The sequence below is a fragment of the Antedon bifida genome, chromosome 8 (assembly GCF_963402885.1).
Source record: "Antedon bifida chromosome 8, ecAntBifi1.1, whole genome shotgun sequence".
Taxonomy (NCBI): Eukaryota; Metazoa; Echinodermata; class Crinoidea; order Comatulida; family Antedonidae; genus Antedon; species Antedon bifida.
This window is the reverse complement of record NC_136233.1, coordinates 19275909-19299633: the sequence shown is the minus strand read 5'-3', so window position 1 is coordinate 19299633 and position 23725 is coordinate 19275909. Positions and strand designations below refer to the sequence as shown.

Genomic DNA, 23725 nt, shown 5'->3' with positions numbered 1-23725 from the left:
ATTGTTTTTATATATATATCAAATATGTTTATTGTAATGTAGTTTCAATTGTAGTGTTTAATTGTGTGCTTATCGAGAGAAATTTACTCTTATAAATACACTGGCAATTTCAGTACTCACATACATTACCCTTGTGTTTTTACGTCGTAATTTTACCAGCTAGGCTAACTGCTCTTTGAAATGGACAATAAATCATATTGCACATTTAAACAACAAGCAAAACAGCTAAATAGTTTTTTGACTTTGGATAATATATCAAACAGATTTTTTTTATTTTGATTAAGATTCGTTTAACTAATTAGTAAGTATTCTAATTCATTAACCATTTCAATACTTGGATGAATTACTCTTTACTTGTTAAGTATTGTTAAGTTGTAATTTTACAATAAATCATGTTATGCAACTAGAAAAACACCTATAAATAGGATTTTTTAACTCTAGATAATATAAATCAAATATTGATATAAAGTTTGCGGTACACCACATGTAGTAGTTAAGTTTCTCACTCCTGAGGGCGATCAAAGCATATTGATCGAAACGTCGAGAAACTCAACAGTTCTTTTCAGAACTACTACACGTGGTGAAAGCGTGTGGCGCGGTGTATTGAAAGTTGAACTGATCAGATAATGCTTGTCTCGTTGCTTTTGTCCTTAGGCAAGACACTTTACTTACATTTGCCTCTCTCCGCTCAGGCACAAATGGGTACCTGGTAACTAACTGCAACCTGCAACATAATGGAAATGTGTTTTCATTTGTAGTTGATAAAAAAATTATCGGTGTAATAATGTGTAGCGCTTAGAGGCTTTGAGCATTCAGCTCTATAAGAGCGAATTAATATTACTGTTTTTTTTAAGATTCATTAAAATGATTAGTAATTCTACAAAGTTATTTACACACAAATTGGTTTGTTTAGTTCAAATTGGTCAGTATTCTTTGAAATAAAGAGAATAATAATCTTAAAAATTTATACCATTAAAAAAAAATGTACAAAAACTGAATTGATGTTTCTTTGACAAATCTGAAAATATCTAGCAAAGAATTATTAAAGGAAATAATAATTATTAAACACAAAGATGATTTCTTTTTTTAACTATGTGCAAATTATATGGATAAATAATTTAGGATACACAGTTGTTCTCAACGCAATTTTCTAACAGGAAAAAAAGAAATAAATGATGATTCAAAGGTTTAAAAGCATGTTTATGTCAAGGGGTTGTAAAAAGAGCTGTAAGAAAATAAAATATTAGTATTTTTTGTAAATTGTAACATGATGTAGAGCTTAAATTCTCAGAAGAAAATTTATCCACCCACTCTTTAGGTGACCATTTTGATTTATTGTTTTACTCCTAAAAGAAATGAGATTAAAAAAATTAATTTGTAATTGAAAACAAGCAAAATCAAAATACAGATTTATTACAAGTTTTGTTTCCCTTTTAAACAGTTATCTTCAATGACCAGTTTTGTAATTGATGGACTCCAATTAGATCATCTTCTTATGAAATTGACCAATCACAGGCAAGTTTGGAATGACTCAGAAGTAAAAGATATGTTATTGGATAGTAAGTGGGACAATTTTTTTTTTGTCAAAAAAATCTGTCTGAGGCAAAATTGGTTGCAAAAATTGGTCCAGTGAACCATTTGTAGCTGTCGAAACCTGTCTGGACGGGGCAATTTTTGCCACCAAAACTTGTTTCATATGTGCAATTTGTTCCAAATACGAGTAACACTTTGGAAGGTAAGCCTGATAAGAGGATTTTTTTTACATCAATTATCAAAAGTGTACAAATGGTAAATTAATTACAAGTAATATGTTTGTGGATTATGGAGATTGAAAAGAATATTCTGTATCAGTAACGACTGGAATTAAATAACTTTAAAAGAATTAAAGTATCAAATAGATGCAGTAACTTATTACTTGTTTGTAGTCTGCATTTATAATCAGTCATCAACATCATTTTATTTAGGTTTTATACAGGCAGTATTATACAAATAATGGAAGTGGAATGGTACAAATAATGGCATGAGGTGGCTGTCGCTTCATGAAAATATAACCTTTCATCATTCACCGAATGCTATTATTTGTACCATGAATATAAAGCATTCATTATTTTTGATATATAACATCTATATAGATTCCTGTCATTTGAATCAGATTGAATAAAATATAGACATTCACATTGAAACAATAACATTTATTTGGTTTTGGTGTTAATTATGTCAAAGAACACCAAATCAAGGCTAAAGACTAGAAAACTTCGCCAGGCAACTGAAACTGATCTAGGCTAATTCTATTTTCTTCCAACATGTCTTAGAGTTGTTTCCAATAATTAATCAAAATAATATAAACGATCTAAAGCTAGGTACATAATCTCTCCAAAAATTCTGTCGCAATACGATCTGAGTATTTAATGTTATTATAGATTTTAAAATAGGCAGCGCTGTTGGATTTCATGTACAAAATCACAGTAAAGTTGCCTTTAAAATGTTTTTCCGTACACAAGAATTTTAAAATAGAGAAAAAAAATTTTTTACCTATCATTAAATAGTGCATACTATTGCATGTCATGTGACCCACAATCGTCCAATCAAATGACAGAAATTTATTAAGGTGTTATATAAAAAGCAATATTCAATATAGCTATAAACTAGAATGAAATGTAAATTGCATTAAAGCACATTTGACTAAACTAAATATACAGTACATACAAATGAAATGTACAATTGTAAATTCAAATTTAACGTAAAACCTTCAAAAACATTCTAATTCATCATGCTTTCCGATATATCCTTGTTTATCATCTCCAATTTGTAAAGTTTAAACACATTTCAAGTTGCATTGAAGTCACATGAATCATGTGCTTAATATCCTTTCACAAGAAGGACAAGTTTCATGTACATTAATTTTCCAACAGATTTCTTTTTTTTTCTTCATATAAATAATTTTACATGTTGACTTACCAAACTAAAGTTCAATAATTAATGTCCTTGTAATGTAATTAGCAGTTGTTTTTTCACTATTCATTGCAAAGAAACTCAAGGTCAGCATAGGGCTCCATTTCCACAAACTAAAGCCTACAGGCCTAACATTTAGCCAAACAAATTGGCCTACAGAAAACCATTGACACAACATCTATTCATGCCTCTTTATATAGCACCCTCTGTATTTATTACAAAAAACAATGATAAAAGATAGGTTTTTTTATGCGGGGCTGAATTTCACATCCACACTGCTTACAAAAACCATGGAGGTATAAATCTATTTTTATACCTCCATGCAAAAACCATATAATTTTTTTTTCCATTACCTTAATAGTTTGAATTTACACGACGTATCTTTAAAAGTCATGCAAACATTGTTGATAACGGAAGAAAAGAGGTATTACACTACATAAAGCCTGATGTGGCATATCTACAATTGCTGTGAAAACATACTCTGTATGCCCAGTATGTTAAATAGTTCATTCTTTGTCTGTAATGATTTATGTACCACTAGCAGAGGCCACCTAGGTGGTTTGTATTGTACCCCACTACTATCCTCTCATAAACATTAGTCCTAAAAATATTAATATCTTTAATATTGATTATGGTATTTAAATGCCTCCATCGTCTTGCACCATATTATTCAACAAATTTATTCTAATTTATGCAATTTTCACTCAAGGAATACAAGAACTCAATCAATTTATACTCTTAATGTTCCGGCATGGAAATAAAAATTCTCAAAACGGTGGAATAAACTTCCTATGCAAAAATCATGAAACACTTAGTCTTCTAGTATACCTGCCAACTCTCACGCATAATGCATGAGTCTCACGCATAATGCATGAGTCTCACGCATGAGGGCCGATTTGTTATGCCTCACACGTGCGCGACTATTTCTTAAGCATCCATAAAAATATTCAGAAAAAAACATTATTTTGAAATTCACTAATATTATTATTATTCATTATTTATAAAGCGCCTTTCCAGAAGATCACAGCACTGTACAGAGAATTTAGCAGATAAAACAACAACAAAATTAAAAAATGCTAGTTAGGGAACAAATACGTTTTTACTTGTTTCTTAAAAAGACGAGAATTAGGAGCCTGTCGAATATAGGGATGCTGTTCCAAAGTTTCGACTCGGACCATGGACCATTTTTGTGGCAGGGACAGAAAGCTGTAAACTTTCCATGGATGACCTAAGGCCAGAACGACGAGGCTCATGCAAATTTTTTTTTTTTCATTAATTAATTAATTATCTATAAATTAAATTAACTATTTTAAAGAAAAAATAGCCTAGGACTGCACATTATTTAATCAATTTGAGCTTAATTAGCCTAGGCCTATGTTTATTTGTATTTAACTCGACCTCTTTGAAAACTAGTAATTTAATGTATTAAATGAGCTTTTGAAAAATAAAGAAAGATTTGTATCATATTGTATGTGCTTAAAATGATACGATATACATTTTAAATTTGAATTATAATTCTATTGTCTATTAAAATCCAGCCGTCTACTTTATTTTTCTTTAATGACCACATATGGTATGTACAATTTAATTTTAAATAAAATGTTATTGTAAAACACTTTGAAATTAAATAAAAAAAAAAACATTGATACATAATTTATGTTTATCTACCAGCTTGTAAAACTGATTTTAAACATTTCCATTTCCATTATTTTCTATTTACTTAGAAAAATAAATAAACCATCTGCATACTAGCATCTATATAATAGGTAATGGTAATTTAGGTACTGATAAATAATCCTGTTGAATTTTAAATACTTTTGTTTTGTCAACAATTGCTTTTGCACAAACAAACACCACGCTGATGTCAATAATCAATAAATAAAACATGTTTATCCCTAAGCTATCGTAGTTAAATGATGTTCCAATGATTTGATCATACTTTTAGGGATCATTTCTATAGTTTGTTTCACGGAGAAACGAATAAAGTTGATCAAGTCGTACTATTTTACCTGTAGTATTTTCATTTGAAATTTTGAAATTTTCCCAAGGACTAGGATATGAACTTCTTTTTTGTTGACTTCTGCCCAGGAGATGTTTTCTTTCACAGTTTCTAAAGCCTATAAAACATAATTATCCTCAGTGAGAGGTAACATTTTTCTCATCTGTACTCATAAATTAACATTATTATTGATCCTCCCATAGCACTGTTTTTACAGTTCCATACTTTTGCATGAAATTAATTTTTTTTATCTTCATGGTTTAAGGTACCTTAGCAAGTGAACTCATTCATCTTCTCAAACTGTTGTCAAATGAAGGTCAAAGTTCATGTGATGTAGTACCATTGAAGAGGTTCCATGAGAATATAACAACAGATTATGTAAGTTTGTTATGAAATATTTAGATGAGAGTAGTAAGAGTGTTGAAACGAAACAATCCAAGCTCCATCCAAAGATTGTATTGAGAGTAATGACAAGTGAAACCCAAGGCCCTCGGGTAGATTTTCTTTTGCTATAGGAGAAAAATAGTGAAAAAATATGAATGATAGACATATTTAATAAATGAGGCATTGCCCGGCAACGATAATTATAAACTGCTGGCGTAAACATATTTTTTAAAAGTAATTGTTATTTTACAAAACAACAAACAATAACAAACACATAAACAAGTTATATACAGTACTTGGCACTTTGCCAAGTAACAAAATATGCAAAATGATTGACATATCACTAAACGAGCATTGCAAACACCAATTGTAAATTAAAAAGTTAATTAGTTATTAACAATAACATGATAACCCGATTTCAGATAGAATTTTAGTTGCAACTGTCTTAACAATCAGAATATCAGCTGTCAGATTTTGAATTGACATCGTAAATAATTATTCCACTCGATAGACGTATAAAACCGGCACTCGGACATGAATTATAGAGATGAAATGATTTATCATCATCACTAAGTCAAGCCTTATGTGACTAATTCAACTAACTTAACTACAACGATGAAAGTATAGCAGTGTTCAATACATTTAACACAATTTGAAACAAATACCCTATCATAAGTATCAGAGATACTGGTTGTAGTGCATTGTACCAGCCTAGTTTTAAACAGATAGACCATGTAAGGGCATGTGGCGCAGTGTGTTGGATGTTGGATTACAGTACTAATCATGAGTCCAACTCTCGCTGCATTGCTTGTATCCTTAGACAAGACACTTTAATTACGTTTGCCTCTCTCCACCCAGGTGTATAAATGGGTACCCATTTAGATCATTGTATATTATGCTTAATAAAGATGGTCAGAAACAGGCCTTCTTGCTTTTTTTATTTTTGGTTTTTGATCTTCTATGGCCTTCTTTAGTCTTCTATGACCTTCTGTGGTCTTCTATGACCTTCTGTGGTCTTCTATGACCTTCTGTGGTCTTCTATGACCTTCTGTGGTCTTCTATGACCTTCTGTGGTCTTCTATGACCTTCTGTGGTCTTCTATGTTTATCCAGTAGAAAGCATAGTGCTAAAGCTTAGTTCCCAATTTGAAAAATGATGATGCAATGGATCATACAAACTGTCACTTGTGATTGGTCAACTCGCTTGCATTTTACCTACGTCGTTGTGTTGTGTCCAATAGGGAGCCACGCTGTTGTCCAGGTGATAGTTATCTTCAAAGTAATTGTCCAGAGGATTGTTGTCATAAACATACTTAGAGTTAATTAAATTCCTTCTACTGATTGTTAGAAATCCGTAACCATAGTGATGTTAAAACTGTTGTTTTTACACTGATTCTAGATTAAATTTTGTTTGCTTTTCATTATTATTGAATTGGCAAAATAAACAACTAGAAATATACATGTATTAAAACAAGTATAAATGAAAAACAAATAAACTATACTCCGCAAAATTCTCTAAAGATAACCAAAAACAAATTGTAGATGACAAAAAACGATTTTCACTCCTCCAGCAAAGCGCACCTAGATATTAACAATTAAATGGTTCGGAACCTTCTGTGTTGCTCTCTGCATTTTGACAAGAATTTCATTCAGTTTTTAAGTGCTTGATTTATTATTGGATTCATCATGCATTATTCTACAATTTAAAGCACTATGTTATTGTAATTATGTATTAGTAATTCTCAAATGTCTATAGTAAATCATCTGTAAAGCAAATTGCAAAACATACAGAATTTGATTTAATAAGATTGAATTCTTAACAAACATAAAGTATTAACAATGATTGACATACGGTACCAGGATACGATTTTATTTTTCGTACATAAGTTGGGGACCCCTTATGTGAAAGATTGCCGAACTATTTCCTAATATAACTAAACCTAACCCTCTAAATAATCTCTATCTCACTATAAAGTAAAAAGAAGCTCATGGGATTCGAACACCATACATCGACATGTAAAGTCCATAGTCTAATCCACTCGACTACACAGATGGCTCGACAGAAAGCGTTTGCATTAGCGAATTGTAGCTCAATTCTTACGTCACACCTTATGGATATGACTAATGAATATTCATGTTTATTTTGTGACGTTTCATGAGTGGTCCCCAACTTATGCACGAAAAGAAATATCGCTACCAGGACGCCCTGGTCGTATCTTTATATAATACACAAATATAAAAATACATAAAGAGCTGTGGTAGCTGAATGCTTAGGACACTGAATCATCATACCCAGGTTCAATTCAAGATAAGAATTGACTCCAGTCCACTCATGTGTGAATGAGCACCTGGTTGAAAAATACTATGAAGGATTTTATTCCACATCTTGTGTCCTTTTCAATTTAAAATTGTATCTTTGTTTGGTTTTTTTTAGACACCAATTTGATATTTGATTTGATACATTTTTTATGTAATTTGCTTAAGCTGCCCTGACCAGCATGTTTCATCGCTTTGTTTTTTTTTTTTTTTATATTTTGTATTGATTTTATGCTGGTAAATTAAATAAACGAATATAAATAATTTATTGATAACAATTTAAGAGGTGGATTGCCAATGATCCATGACACATTCTGAATGACGAAAGTCATTGATTTATCTAGCACTGGTCACATGGTCAAAATAAGATTAGCTATAGCCAAGTACAGCATGATTAACTGGTTGAAGATGGTTAGATTCTTTGGTTTATTCAAATGTAATTTAAATATATGTATATATCCTAACCTTTGGATTTATATACAGATATATACTGTATATAAGATGAGGAAATCTGTGAGAATGATAAAAAGTTGCTCAAACCTGACTCGGTTCGGGCGACTTTTTCTCATTCTCACAGATTTCCTAATCCTAATCTTCAAATCAATTAGTTAAATTTCAGTATATCACTGGGCAGTTTAAAATTCATGTTCTGTGCCTGTTGTGTTTATATAAAAGTATCTCTTCGGAGATCCCGCTTTGTGAATAAAGATACTGTAAAGATGAGAGCGTATCAATTTCATCTCTGGTGCGCGTGCATACAATTGAGGGACTAGTGTTGTTCCGCCGTACAACACAGAATGTTAAAGAGTCGCTATCCAATCCAGTTTGAACAATACCATGAAAGCCCGAGTGGTCTAATGGTTAGGATATCTGCATATCAAGCAGAAGGTTCTGGGTTCGTATCTCGGGTGACTTTTTCACATTCTCACAGATTTCTCTTAATCGTTTCAAATATATATATATTCATCAGTGCACTGTCACTGATAAAGGTCTAGTGTCGCCCGAAAGCTCTGCTAATTATTCTGTCTGTTTAATTTATCGTTTTGATTTAGCTTTTTGCCTATTTTATTTTGTATCTGCATTGAGATCCAGCCACTAATACCCACAGCATTGTCATTTTTTTATACTTTGAATTTATATATTGATCTATATATATTTCTTTAATGAATTTCAAATTATGTGAATAAAAGTAAAAAAAAAAACTAATTGTTTAAGTAATTTTTTTTGTTTTTTTGTAGTCACTTGATTTTCTTCTAAACGAGCTAAGCAAAACACTGGATGAAGACTTGGAAGATCTTTTTGAATATGAGTATATACAAGAAATGACTGCAAAACATGATGACCAAACTAGGTGATATTGACGGTATGTGTCTTAGTTTAGTGGCGCGAATTGTGCTGCGGTGGTAATTGTTCACGTCAAAAAATATCTGTCCAGAAGTTGATCACGCTGTCAATCCTTGTCCAATCCATTATTTTATGTCATTCAGGTCAATTCTATTGTCGCCACAGATTGACTTCTTCATCAGTACTTCTATGAATGGATGATTAGGTGGGAACACGAACGCTAGTTGATCATATCCAATACCGTTTTTATCTTGCGATCATTCGGAAAACCACCTCACGACGTTGCTGGTTGTCCTCCTCATTGTCGCTTTCCAGTGACCACTGTATCTCTGTATCAAAACCTCTGTGACAAATGGCATGACTGAAGAATCACATTTTTCTGACTGTTATCTGTTGTAGCATCATGAAAACGAGGATTTAAAGCGAATTTGAGCTTTTTAGTTGAGATTGGATTTCTTGTTTCATTCAAGGCTACTTTTCTCAAAACATCACAAACACAAACAAACAAGTGTACATAAAAAAAGTTCTCATATTATTGACGCGAATATGTTTATAGCAACATCTTCAAAACAGGAAGATATATTTTGAACAAAGCCTAAAGTGGGTATTCTGATATTTTGTAGTTGGCAGGAACAAACTCCAATTTGTTAATTTATTAGGGAAATGACTTCCTTGACAGAGCTTGTCAATTCCAGCAACCACTCAACAAATTGAATTGCCAAAGGGCTGTGTGTGAGTTAAGATGTAATTATTGATATGGTGTTGGGTTACCAGTAATTTTATTTAATTGCTTTTAAATATTCTCGTTTACACCAAATGTTGTTACTGTCCACTTAGAGTTAGTCCCATGGAGGTCTGGCCATAGAGATGTCCCCGTAGTGGCTACTTCCATTACACTTCTAATAACTATATACAAAATGGTATTAACAGAGTTTTCACACTATACATTTTATTAAATTAAAGAAAAGCTATTAAAAGGGCAAAATATTTGTTTAATATCCACTTAAAGTTGTCTCCACAGAGGTCAAGCCATTAGAGGTGTCCCATTTGGAAGTCACTTCACACTTTAATAAGTATACGAAATTGTATTGACAGTTAGGAATGTTGAATAATAAAAAAATATATACCTTATATTTAATTATACATGATTTGCTCAAAGTAATATAAAACAAAATATTTTTAGCATCAATCTAGTTGTAACATTGTTTAATAGTGTTTGTTTAGATCGACTTGTGACTCAATGGAGCTCTACGATACAAGTGTATACAAGTACAATTCATTAATGTATTTATTTGTATTCAGTGCATTACATTATATACAGTACAGTATACTGCCCAGTAGAACATTTAAAAATAAAACAAACAAAAACACAGTACAAATTGATAACAAAAATTATAAAACATTTTTAAAAATTAAAAAATTATAAATAAATGTTCACTGCGGAAGAAAACAACTATTATGGTATTGACATTTTTTAATTTTCACCATGAAGAATGAAAAACATACGTTTGCTCATGGTTATTAAAAACATTATTATAAAATATTATTATACAATTATTTTAGCATCAAACTAGTGTGATCGCCAGTAATAATAAAATATATTATTGTAGAGTTTATGATGTTTACAAACACTAAAACAACAAAAATTTAGATTTGTTTTCATCATTCCAATTACCATTCTACAGATAACAGCTGGTTATTTCCTATATTTGCATTATCGATTTTAAACTTTTTTGGATATCAAAATTAAAACAGCATTGAAACAATCTGTTCCAAATTATTTAAATTTTTTTGTCAATCTATATTTCATTGCCAGCAGTCTGTACGCGAAGCGTTTGCATTGGCGAATTGTAATATAACGTAAGGTCAATTCTTACTTAAAGATGTATTGTCCCCCAAAAACATGAAAAATGAAGATTAATTAAATCAGACTTTGAATAGGTTATTTTGTAGAAGAGAAAACGGAAAAAAAATGTTTTCACTTACATAATAAATGGTTATATTCAACCAAAAATCGATTGGCTGGCAGCCAATTTGACCATTTTTTGCTTTAAATTACAGTTTTTTTTAGGTAAATAAATTTTTTTTAGATCCAATTTTGGTCAAAGTGGATAACTATTATGTGACATTAAAATGGCATATTCAACAAAAAAAATGTAAAAATTATTTTTCAGGGGGACAATGCATCTTTAACGTCTAATGCATGCCAACGATGATAGAGCAACTTTCGTTTCGATACACATTATGTAATATTTGCACGTCCATTATGTTTCAGAGAGCGTGTACAGAATGACTCGACAGCTGTGTGCTCGCTTGGCGCGTCGAGAAAACTAAACATCGGTACTGAGACCTCTTGCTTTTTACATGATGAATGAATGTTACCGCAAATGAGACTGATAGTTGTAGAAGGTTTGAATAATAATAGAGCTCTAAATGTAAAGTTTCATATTCAACTAAATTATTACGTTGATAATTTCTACGTTGAATCAACGTTGAAATATACGACGTTATTTCAACGTTACTTATTACGTTGTTCCGTCGTAGCTAATTTCTACGTAAATATACGTTTTCCGACGTTATTTCAACGTTACTTATTGTTACGTTGTTTCAACGTTGATAATTTCTACGTTAAATATACGTTTTCCGACGTTATTTCAACGTTACTTATTGTTACGTTGTTTCAACGTTGATAATTTCTACGTTAAATATACGTTTTCCGACGTTATTTCAACGTTGCTTATTATTACGTTGTTTCAATGTTGATAATTTCCACGTTGCGTAAACGTTGAAATATACGTTTCGGACGTTAATTCAACGTTACTTATTGTTACGTTGTTTCAACGTTGAATCAACGTTACATTTTTATTAATGCTAACTTTCATTTTCAACAATTAACGTTTTAAAGTTGCAGGCGGAAAAATATTGAATGACTTGCCAGCAGATATAAAACATTCACCCACGATTATGTCCTTTAAAGCTAGATACAGATCTCATTTCTTTTCATAACATTTAACTTCCAGTTTATTTTTTTGTTGCTTTTATTAGGTGATCATTTAGAATAAAATGATCACCTATTGTTATTGTATAAAATCTTTATTATTATTTTTTTTCTTTTTTTTTTTTTTCTTTTTATTGTTTCTGTACACTATTTTGTGTAACAATTATCTCAAAAAGTTTAATGTCAATGATTACAAAAATTTCAGAATATCTTTCAAATAATATAACTTAATCCTAATAAGCTTTCCAGCGTGATCACTCATCCGTGACGACATTTATACGCCATTTTGCGAAATCACATTATCAATCATATCTCCATAATTCATTATCACATATTAATGAAATTCACTACACGTAAACTTCAGATCAAGGGTAAAAATATTAGCAAATAAAAACGCACGCGCACGTAGGTTTATGCGCGTGATATCGCGCGTTAAAAATTTAAAACGCTCAAAATTAAGTTTTGATCAATTTAGAGCATGAATTAGGCCATTTGCGTGTTTCAAAAAATTACTGCGCAAAAATGCGTTTTTGCGCGCGCGATACTTAAAAAGCGTAAAAAATATGAATTTTTTTACAAATCTCATTCTACTCACCATCCTTAGTACATTCACCAAATTTGAGTCAGTTCCGACTTAAAATAACGCTATACGAGCACGTTAAAAATGACAAAATGCGCACATTAATTTTACAAAAGTTCTGAAAATGGTGAAAAATAGGTCTTTTTTAAAATGAAAATAATTCTTCAGAATGCAAGATGACCCCCGATTTTTTTAACTTATTCTGGAAGCCATTGAGTTGTAGATATGAATTCATGTACACATTTTACGTACAAAATGTTTTGACGTCATCAAATGGCCACTTGAATTTAAAAATTAGGATTTGTTATCTTTTTGTGTAGATTATCACATTCAACAGAGCGCATCTTGGTTATGTGTGCTCGAATTTCGCACAACTTTCAGTATGTGCTTGCTTAATTAATTATCTTTATCATGAGTTGACACTATCTTCATTTTAATGACGTCATCACGCGTAAAAACTTGAATAACATAGGCCGTGTAATTTCACCTTCGCAGTAAATTTGAATATCTTACAGCTCTTCAGAATTGAAGGTTACCTTGATGATTATAATTTATTATGAAAGCTGATGAAATGTAGATATTAATTCATATAAAAATTAAGCCTATCGGATGTTGTGACGTTAACATATGGCCAGTTGAAGTGAAAAAGTAGTTTTTTCATATTTTTCGTCAAAGTTATACACAATTCAAAGAGCGCGCACAGCGCTTCTACGTGCCAAATTTTTTTCCAAATCTTATATTTTTTGGCTCAATTAATTATCTTTCGAAATTGTCATCTTAAAGTTTAGTTTGATAACGTCATCATGCCAAAAAATTAGAACATGTGTGTCCCGTAATTTCACCTATGCTACACTGTATATAGATATACAGTATATACTGTACATATTGTATATGGCATATAGGCACAACTCAACACTATAAGCATATAATAGGATGGCATACATCAACATTTTCCGATCGTATGTTAACGTACGTGCATGTTTAAAAAAAATTAATTTCAGTAAAATGATAAAAATGATCACCTATAATTCGTCAAAGTGACGAATTAAATTCTAGTTATTAATTGTAATTGTATAAGATTTAAATTTGTATCCGTTTTTGTCGACAGGACCACAATGCAAAACAAGTTTATTTCTACTTGATTGTGTATTATCCTGTATAAATATGTTGTTAAATAAATTAAATAAATAAATAAATAAAAATAAAAAACGTTAATTTAACAAGTTCGTGTCCACTAGAACATACCATATTTACTAACTGAATACAGTATTATAATAAATATAGTAAAAATAATAAAATAATATTTGTTTTCATAGTATTAATTAATAAACTTGTAAAGTTATTAAATTATATTAGTATTTATATTAAATATATTAAACTGGTACCTAAAATGATGGTTTATTGCTTTATATAAAATCATTTGTATGATCAGAGAGGCAGCACTGACGAGTCAAGTGTTTCGTCGAGCCTCGTCGTACGACGTTGTCTGAGATGTATTTTTAAAAATTCAGTTCAATTAACTGACTTTATTATCATCTATACTGGTTAGATCCTATCCCAAAGTAATCGCAGAACCATCTACTGTATTACTAATTGGCCTATATCTGTGTGAACTAATGAACTAATATTTAGGCCTAATCAACCGAATTGCATGAGAGAGCGAGAGACAGATAAATAGTTAACTTTTTATCGGTCCATCCGATATAAACCGATTTGATGAACACTAATACGCGAGAAAAAATGTCACTAGAATCAATTATGCCTATTATTAAATAGGCATAATTGATTCTAGACATTTTATAAAGCGCAAACTCGCTTAATAAAATGTCTAGAATCAAGGACAACTTGACCGAGGCATTATACAATAAAAAAAATTAACATTTATATTTTTTACGATTTATTTATTTACTAGAAATTTTCGCGATTTGCCAGACTTTGCCAGAAACCACATGTGACGTCACAGCAATTTACGGCGAGCGCGTGCGGCGATATCCTTCATCTCGCGATGGTTCTGAAATCATATGTACATCCCTAATACGTTGTTAAAATATGGTCCTCGGTCAAGTTGACCTTTAATTGGCATGTCCATCTACACTGATTAGTTTCTAGCCCCAAAGTACCCGCAGAACCAACTATTACCAATATACTGGGCTTAGCCTTGTTGACCAATGGATTAGACTAATATACAGAATTAAATGAGAGATGTCATTATAGTATAATATATATCAAGATGATGGTAAAATATTCAGAAATGCCGGAGGCCATCACCGCCTAATGATTGTTTATATTTTGAAAATAAATATTAGAATTAGATGTGCGTGTGGAATGGAATTATCATGCATATTATATTTAACAATATAATATTTGTTTGACGTTCTAAAATAATAAATACTATCTTAGGTAGCACAATTGGTTGTGCATGCGATGCGAAGATCCAAGATGCTTAAAATATGATTATTTATGATTTAGTATATTCACAATTTTTAGATGGTTAAGAATGTTTATTTTATTGGTGTTTAATTGTAAAAAACCTCAGTATAATTTTTACACTTATATTCACTTTATTAAAACCTATAATGCTGTGATTTGTTTTATCAAATTAATGAGAATTGAAAATAAGGTGATACTCAGGTTTTTCCTGATTTCTGGCTGAAAAATCAGTTTTTATGGATTCTTTATGTTTATGTTAAATAAATAGTGAAAATGATTAATACAAAAATGTATAAATAAAAAAAAAACTAACAATAAAAAAAAACGGAAAACGGTTTACCAATCTGATAAAAAGTGGATCCATGAAATTGTATTTTTTCAGAGACTCTATTTTTTCGGCAAAAGAAATTATTCCTCACAAAACAACAAAGAGAACCGATCTTTTCTTCTTTTTAAAAAAAAAATTGTCGAGCCATTGTTTAAAGATGTATTGTCCCCCAAAATCATGAAAAATAAAGATTTTTAAAATCGGACTTTGAATAGGCCATTTTGCAGTTTTAATGAAGTTGTTCACTTCCATAAGAAAAAAACGGGGGAAAAAATTATTTCACCTATAAAAAGACAAAATAAACAGTTAAATTACCCAAAAACTCATTGTCTTCCAGACAATTTGACAATTTTTTGCTTTAAATTACATTTTTCTCAGGTAAATAAATTTTTTTCAGACCCAATTTTTTGTGAGAGTGAATAACTATTATGTGACATTAAAATAACATATTCAACAAAAAAATTTAAAAAAATATTTTTTTAGGGGGACAATATATCTTCAACCGGGGAGTAATCTATCTACAACTGCCTGGTTTACTATACGCCATCGTGGTCTTAAATAAATGGCGCGAATATTTAACTTATCTTTCAAAGCTTGGTTTTCTCGTTTGGACGCAACGTATGTACAGCGCAGGTTTGGATGATCTATTGCGCCGGCCGCCGTTATTGGTAAAATTGCTTGTTCATGCGTTGCGTACAAATTGGAATCAAGATTGAGTTGATAAACACACTGAATAATTGGTAAAATTATAGGTTGCTGCGCAACGTAATTGTTTAAAAGTGCGATATAAATGTGTTTGATTTTGCCTTTATGGCATGCATTGTTTGTAAATCTTAACGTGATTTCCGAACAGAATCACGCAAATATGCGTGTGTAAACAATTCAATTCATCGTTTTGTTTGAGAGACTTTTGAGCACACAGTTGTTTTAGAACGAAGCTTTATAGTATGTGATAGGCCAACTATGCAGACTCAAATGTATAAAACAATCTTTAGGCTATAGTAGAAGAAATTAACGAATTTTGTTTGTATTTTTTGCCATTTGTGTATTATCTATTCACCGTGCCCGATGTTTTCAGATTTTGCTGTGCGAATCCGTATCTTGTTTATAATACAATACATTTCTAATTAAATTGTAATTGTAATCCATTAAATATAGATAAGCCTCGTCAATGTAAAAGTCGTGCGGCAGTAAACAATACTCTGCGAGTTTCATTTACAGTATATCTGTATAAAATACTACTACCGGATACCGTATTGCCTGAGGCACTCCAGCTATAATACATACATATAATATAACAATTAAAATGAAAAGGAGACCGATGTTCCAGGCACCTACCGAATTATAAAGTATCGTAACACCATGTGGTTCAAAGTCGAATGCAAATTATTCATATTGTTGACTTTTTCAATGATCTTGTCTTAATTGCTGTGAGTTTTTCTTCTTTTTTTGTGAAGATGATAGTATTAATTTACTATTAATAACAGCCTACTTTCATTATTGAAAGATAATCGTTTCAATTCTATATCGCAGAAATTGAATACTGCATATAAAGCTAGATCAAGACGGTATTAAACAGCCAGAAAGAAATAATAATTTTTTCAAATCTAATCACATGAAATCATAATCCAAAGAGCAAGATTATTATTGCTCTTACTAATCATTACGTCATTTGATTTGACGTGTTAACAAATTGTGTTCACCAGAGGCTGCATGACAGTCCGTTACATGATACACCATATGTGATACAGCACCGCGAATCGGATCGGGTGAAGGGTATTTTGTCTTTGAAAATATATATCTTTAAAATCACAAACATTTCCTCTCTCATCTATTTGAAGCCTCTGTATACTATGAAAATATCTATTTGCTGTCGTCACCAACAGCTGCAGTCAAGTTCAACGAAAATTCTATACCATCCTACAGTTATATTGTCAGTATTATTTAAAATATCGCGTTTTACATATCCACGATTGCTTACAACCTCGGGGGTTTTTTAAATGAACGTGACGTCGATCTTCCATATTATTCATTATTTTAAGAAACCCAAACCCGTGTGTAAACAGAGGTACGGCTCAAGAGAAGGCTGGCCTCCTTCGGTCTCCCGCTTCTTCCCAGGCATATTGGCAGACAGCCTGTGTGGGCGTGCGTGTGTATTGGATCAGCGCGCAGACTGTTTTTTTTGCCTTCGAATTAGTAATAATAAAGTCGTGTGTACGAAACACGTATACGTAAGCACGATAAAGATCATTATTTTTTTCTTCAAAAAGTAGGGTAGCCGAGTATACTTTATCGCTATCGGATAGACATGATAGTGTAGTACACGGGGGTTTCGACACGAATTGACCCTTTAGATATAAGCAGTTCGTATGGTCAGAAGATTGTGCCCTATAATTCTCTAATTGATATGTTTGTATATGAAACAATTATTGTTTATTTACCTTTATTTCATTTAACACGCACGTAAACAAAAACAGTCGGCAATGTTCAGAATAAAAGAAACAACCTTTATCATTACCGTAAAAAAAACCAAAATTATTTTATTCGTTTTTAAATTAAACTAAATTAACTAGGTATGTTGCTTGAGAAATAAACTTCTTAAACTACTACGGGTAAGAAATATAGTATTTAATGTTTTTTTCTGTCATATAAAGATAATTTTAAAATGATGATTATTTTTTTTTGAAAACGTTGTGAATAAAAGTCCCATCTGTCAAAACTAAAAATGTCAACAAAAATAGATTACACTAAGCGCACTAAGATATTAATTCAAGATGTCTTAATATCGTCATCATAAAACCGAACGTCTGCGAGATAATGAGAAAACATATCGTGTTTTACAATCTCCCGTCTTTCATGATAATCGTACATTTTCCAGTTGATGATACTAGGAATCGTCATTACGTAATGAATTTAAGCATAACCGGTTTTTTTTATATACTTTGCTTAGGCGTAATTACTCGAAATTAAGCGGTTTTTGAAAAAGCCCCTGTTTATCCTGAATCATATTCATTGCTTTGTTGTTTGCTCTATGGAATTGCAGTAAAATTTATTTAAATGAGGAGAGTAGAAAAGTAGGAAAGCCCTGAGCCAAACAATTATCTTCCATCTCCTCATCACCGCACATGAGACACGAAGGAGTTGAGTCAATTGAGTATGTTCCTCAATGGGCTAGTCTTAAAGATTTATTGTCCCCCTAAAAAAATAATGTTTTCATATTTTTTTGTCGAATATGTCATTTTAATGTCACATAATAGTTATCCACTTTGAACAAAAATTGAGTCGAAAAACAATGTATTTACCTGAAAAAACTGTAATTTAAAGCAAAATATAGCCAAATTGACTGCCAGCTAATGGGTTTTTGGTTGAATTTGACCATTTATTTTGTCATTTTATGTGAGAAAACATATTTTTTCCGGTTTTTTTTTTACGAAAGGGATTAACTTTATTTAAACTACAAAATGACCTATTTAAATTCTGATTTAATTAATCTTCATTTTTCATGTTTTTGCGGGACAATACATCTTTAAGGCCAATTTACTCAGACGAGTTGTAACGGTAAAGGTGAAAAATGAGCGGAAAAGCTCGTGCTTTTCCCACGTAACTTCTGGCTGGTTTCCGATTAACCGCCCGTTTGCTCTGTGTTTTGTGTAAATGGTCATAAGTAATGAAGGGGCAACTCTACATTTTTAGTCGCGTGGACGCGACTCAATAGTTCATTGTCGGTCGGTCGGTCTGTCTGTCGGTCCGGTATCACTGTGCGTTTTATCGCTTTTCTGTACTTTTCGAACTGTTTTAATGTACAGACAAGTTTTAACTATGCACGCGACTTATGGCTGTTGGCCTTGTTTTAATTAAGTTGAAAGACGGTACATAAATATCTCTTCATTTAAAAGCCAATCTTAAGTGAATGAAACGAGATATTAACCTCTAACCTTCCATTATTTATATTAATAACCGGGACATCAAGTCTGAGTCGATATTAATTTCAGTAACAAAAACCAAGTTTAGCAATTGTGGTATTGTTTTGTTGATCATTATTTAGTATTATAATTTAATACTAGAGGCGACAATGTTAACTTTTACTGCATTTGAGACTCCATCACATTTTGGCGTGTCTTGTTTTGTTGATTTTTGTAGGTGGGGGAGATGATTGGATATTTCCATTAATCGAAACAAATTATACTTCCATTTCATTGGAAATAGCCAGAGGAATTACGGATTACCGCTAAATAGTATTAATAAGAATGAGTTATAGCGGTACATTTTGTTCAAAAATAGTAGGCCTAATATATTGAAATCAAATTATGTACATGCCTACCCAATTCTGAGTCCTGTAAATCCACACACGACAGTATTTACCCACAGTATCAAAGTAAAATTGCGTAAACAGCATATGGTGCTTGTATCATGTAAGGTTGGGTTAAGGGTTAGGTTACTACTAGATACAGGTGAAACACTTGATGTTGTATTACGAAATATTCCTGTGATACTTATCCTAGAGAAAATAGATACAGTACCGAGAATCGGCTGCCATGTAAGGTTATGCTATGGTCTATGATAAATGCGATACATCTGAAGCCCATTTTCTTATGATGATGTATACTGTAGAAATGTAGATACAGTACCAAGAATCGGTAACGAGATAATGTATTTAAAATGTTACTCATAGTGATATGCTATTAAAAGTAAATTATTAGTTTACTCTAATAGAATGGAGAAAACTAGAAAAAAGGGTAAAATAATACGAACATCAGACTACTCCGACTGAATAGTGTATTAACGCAGCGTAGCTTCCGCAAACCTACGTATCGACGCAAAGTGCTGTATTGCGTAATCACAAGTGGGAACCGATGACGCAACACTTCTGGAAACATCGCAGGTTTGATTTCACGCAGGCGGGGGCAAACACAATTATTTGAAGGGCATTTTCTTACGTTGCGTATGTTCAGTTGCGTTGCGTCGCTAGTAGGAACCAAGCTTAAATGTTTTTTGCGTTTTTCGTTGTCGTCGTTTCTGACGACTCGTGATTAACATCAGGACACATCTCACCTTGCAAAGATTGGATCTCGTAACAGTCTTTCGATCGTATATCTGACTGCGACAAATACCAACAGTAGGCCTACTATGTACATATTCTCCGCGGCCCGCGTTTTCAGTTAAGGGGCGTGGATGGTCGTGTGGCAGCTAGCCACAGATGAAATTTGATCTTACAGAGCTCAGCATCCTGTTGTTAGATTGCCTTGATTTAATATAGTTTAGAAAAGCCCAGTAGACGCTACCGTATATTTGCATCAGTAGTACATGTTGCTTCCGTATAATCATCTTATGATTTGAAATTGAAGTCTATATTTTCAAAAAGTGTTATTTGACACCAAATTACAGTATTTTTTAAAGTAATAATGTGAATTATTAATACCGCATAGTGCATTTCAATTTCCTTTACATCAATTCTAATTTGCGTTTCATTCCCTTGTTATGAACGTTTTTCGTTATAAAACATTTCTTCAAGATTTATTGCTGAATAGAGGATATGACAATTCAAATGTATTTGTAAATTCGCTTCTTTTCGTTTACCTTGATCTTTTTCCTAGAATTATCGATTAATAGTTTTGAAGGAAAAAGGGTAACCTGCTTTTTTTGACATATTATAAGATTCATGTGAAACATTTTATACCTTCTTGTAGTTTTACAAATCCAGAAATGTATCAATGTACCGAAATAAAATGGAAGTGCTTGAAGTGTTGTAACATAACACTTAAAAATATGAGTTTAGAATATTGTATTTCTTACTAAATAGATATAATATTGTGGCGACAGTGTTCAGTTTGAAACATGAGCATATCATAAAGAATACCGAGTTCCATTTTGTTATTATTTGTAATTACAGCGGGTATATCGATACTGTATATCTTCCTTTTATGTACAGCATATACTTGTTTGCATATAGGCCTATGCCTATGAAAAGAGTAGGGGGTTACCCCGGTGAACTGGTTCACAAAATAGCCCCTGTATCAGGGGATTACCACCTATCTGATAGGACAGTGATTAATTCACTATTGGTAATCCTTGGCCACATTGCCTAAAGACATAAAATAAAAATAAGAATGGTAGGTCTTTGTTATTTTAGGGTATAGTGTATATTTCCTTTGTATTTCATTAATATAAATGTTTATTCTGGTACGTCCTCAAGCTTAACTGGAAACGGAGTAAATTCGGCAGTCAGTTGTTTAGCGTCTACCAGAACAGATACAATATACAAAAAACAACAAGAACAGAAAAGTAAAAGAAAAAAATAAAATTAATTACATAAGACTAAAAATAATAAGAAAATTTGAAAAATAGAAAATAACTGAAATGGTAAATTAAGCAAAATATAAAATGTATATATATAAATAAAAATTGAGATCTACTCTATATCTGAGTTCTAAAAAATAATTTAAAATTGGTTTTCAAAATAATAGCTCAAGTTTAACAGAATAAAAAGATACTGAGAGGAGAAGACAAAAAAGACAAACTAATTATTTACAAATAAAATAAACTTTTTAAAGTAAATGTACTTTTAAGTGGGCAGCAAGATTTAAAGACCCAACGCAATGACGTAAGTGATTTGACCAATCACAATCGATGAAATATTCGGACTGTCGATTGTCATTGGTCAACTCGCTTGTGTAACGCCAACGTCGCGTTGTGTCTAAATGGGAACCAAGATTTAATAATAAAAAAAAACAAATGGAAATCAAAATCCAATACACATACAATTATATTTACATACGAAATGTAACATTAAACATTAATTCTTTACAATTTCAAAAGTTCAAGCAGATTATGTGCAGTTTCATGGTAATTAAAATAAAGATTAAATTTCGCAAATCTAAAATTGAATTCGTCTTATTGAATAATTGAATGTCTGATATTATTACGTCCCATGTAATCGTTGTGAAACGTGTAATGTGCATTGCGAAGGGAACATAGTGTATTAGTGTATTGAAAGACTATATCTTATCTATGTCTTAAGATATATCTTATCGGTGTATTCCGTGTATGATTCTATATATAGTTATCATATTTAGGCCACGTCAAAACATGTTTATAAATTGTAGACCACTGCCCGCAAGGGAAAAACATAAGGTGAATGTTGTATTTTGTTATACCCAACATGTTTCGTCTTTTACACACAGAAAGCAAGTCCGACTGCAAAATGTTTTTGTATTTGTAGACGCCACGCAGCGACGACGTAGGCGTTACTCAAACAAGTTGATTGCGGTGCGCTTACGCCGTGCGTTGTGTCCAATTGGGAACCATTCCTGAGTATGGTCTTTTTTAATTATTATTATTATAAACCTTTCTGAACTTTAATTATAACAGTAATTTTAAAACCAAACTCTTTCCTATTGCAGAAAGTGGAATGACCACGCCAGTTTCAATGCAAATGTCTTCTTTATTGATGTCATTATTATCTTGGATATAGTAATATTATTTAAAATGAATAGTTATTACCGTAACGTATCATGGTATTCCAGCGATTGAATAGGTAGATAAAATGAATAATAGTTTATTTTACCTATTCCATTTACCGATTTGACGTTCAGTCATCAATAAACAATTTTATTTCATTTTAAAAGAAAGTGCTATTCCTATCTTTAAATCATTAACTGCTGCATTTTGAACTTACGACCGCCGTACTAATAGCTGGTGATGATGTGAACAGAAATATCCGATAGAACGATAGAAATGATGGATTAACCAACTGATTGCTTTTATATTGTTTCTTGATGAGATATGTCTGTCTTTCAAATTTTATACTTTAACATTTGTTTAACTGATTCAACGCATGGAATTGACATCTACAGTCATCTTCTTGTTTTGAATTGTTCCTGATGTGTTTCTGTTTGTTCGGTTTTTTTTTACAATTCATAAATGCGGTATTTATTTTTCTCTGCCTTCAGCATCGTATCGAGATGCAGTATTCATGTAAATTCCTTTATCATAGTACGTGAATATCCAATTGTATTTTTCGAGTGAAATTTGAATGCTAAAAGTCTTGACTAGATTTGACACCAGATACTATTAGAGCGTTCCAACTCCAAATCCCTGATTGATATGATACAGCCAGAAGGCAATGCCAATAATTATTATGTCTGTACTATTTTATGTCTGTACACCTACAATTGTATTATTATTTTAAAATTCAGACCTGTGAGGTTAAAATTAACCATTAAAAAATAGCCAATTAAGACGCAATCGTTTACCTATACAGTCAATATATCTTGCATATTAGGCCTACGTAGTGGCACAGTGACTTTTTGAACATTCCTGGCTCATAGTATGAGGATACCTCTACATATGCCCCATACAAGACTTACATTTGTGACTATTTCTTGTAATTATTAAC

General features: G+C 31.6%; 1 protein-coding gene and 1 non-coding gene across 3 annotated transcripts in view; both read left to right on the top strand.

The window, feature by feature from the left end:
* The window catches only part of LOC144849722 (neuropeptide Y receptor type 1-like), a 47828-nt gene that overhangs the window by 10058 nt on the left and 14045 nt on the right, over positions 1-23725 (top strand). Inside the window, exons 8-11 of one of the 2 annotated variants that reach the window (XM_078706744.1) lie at positions 1442-1559; positions 5217-5329; positions 8889-9013; positions 11270-11538. In XM_078706744.1, coding sequence (XP_078562870.1) covers positions 1442-1559; positions 5217-5329; positions 8889-9005 — 348 coding nt within the window. In that variant the 3' untranslated portion in view covers positions 9006-9013; positions 11270-11538. Of the gene's footprint in view, positions 1-1441; positions 1560-5216; positions 5330-8888; positions 9014-11269; positions 11539-23725 lie in introns of those variants that run through there. The other variant, XM_078706746.1, reaches the window with a different exon arrangement.
* On the top strand, positions 4882-4968 carry LOC144851209 (small nucleolar RNA U3). Its single transcript, XR_013614168.1, has one exon. It is a non-coding gene; the product is annotated as a small nucleolar RNA U3 (small nucleolar RNA).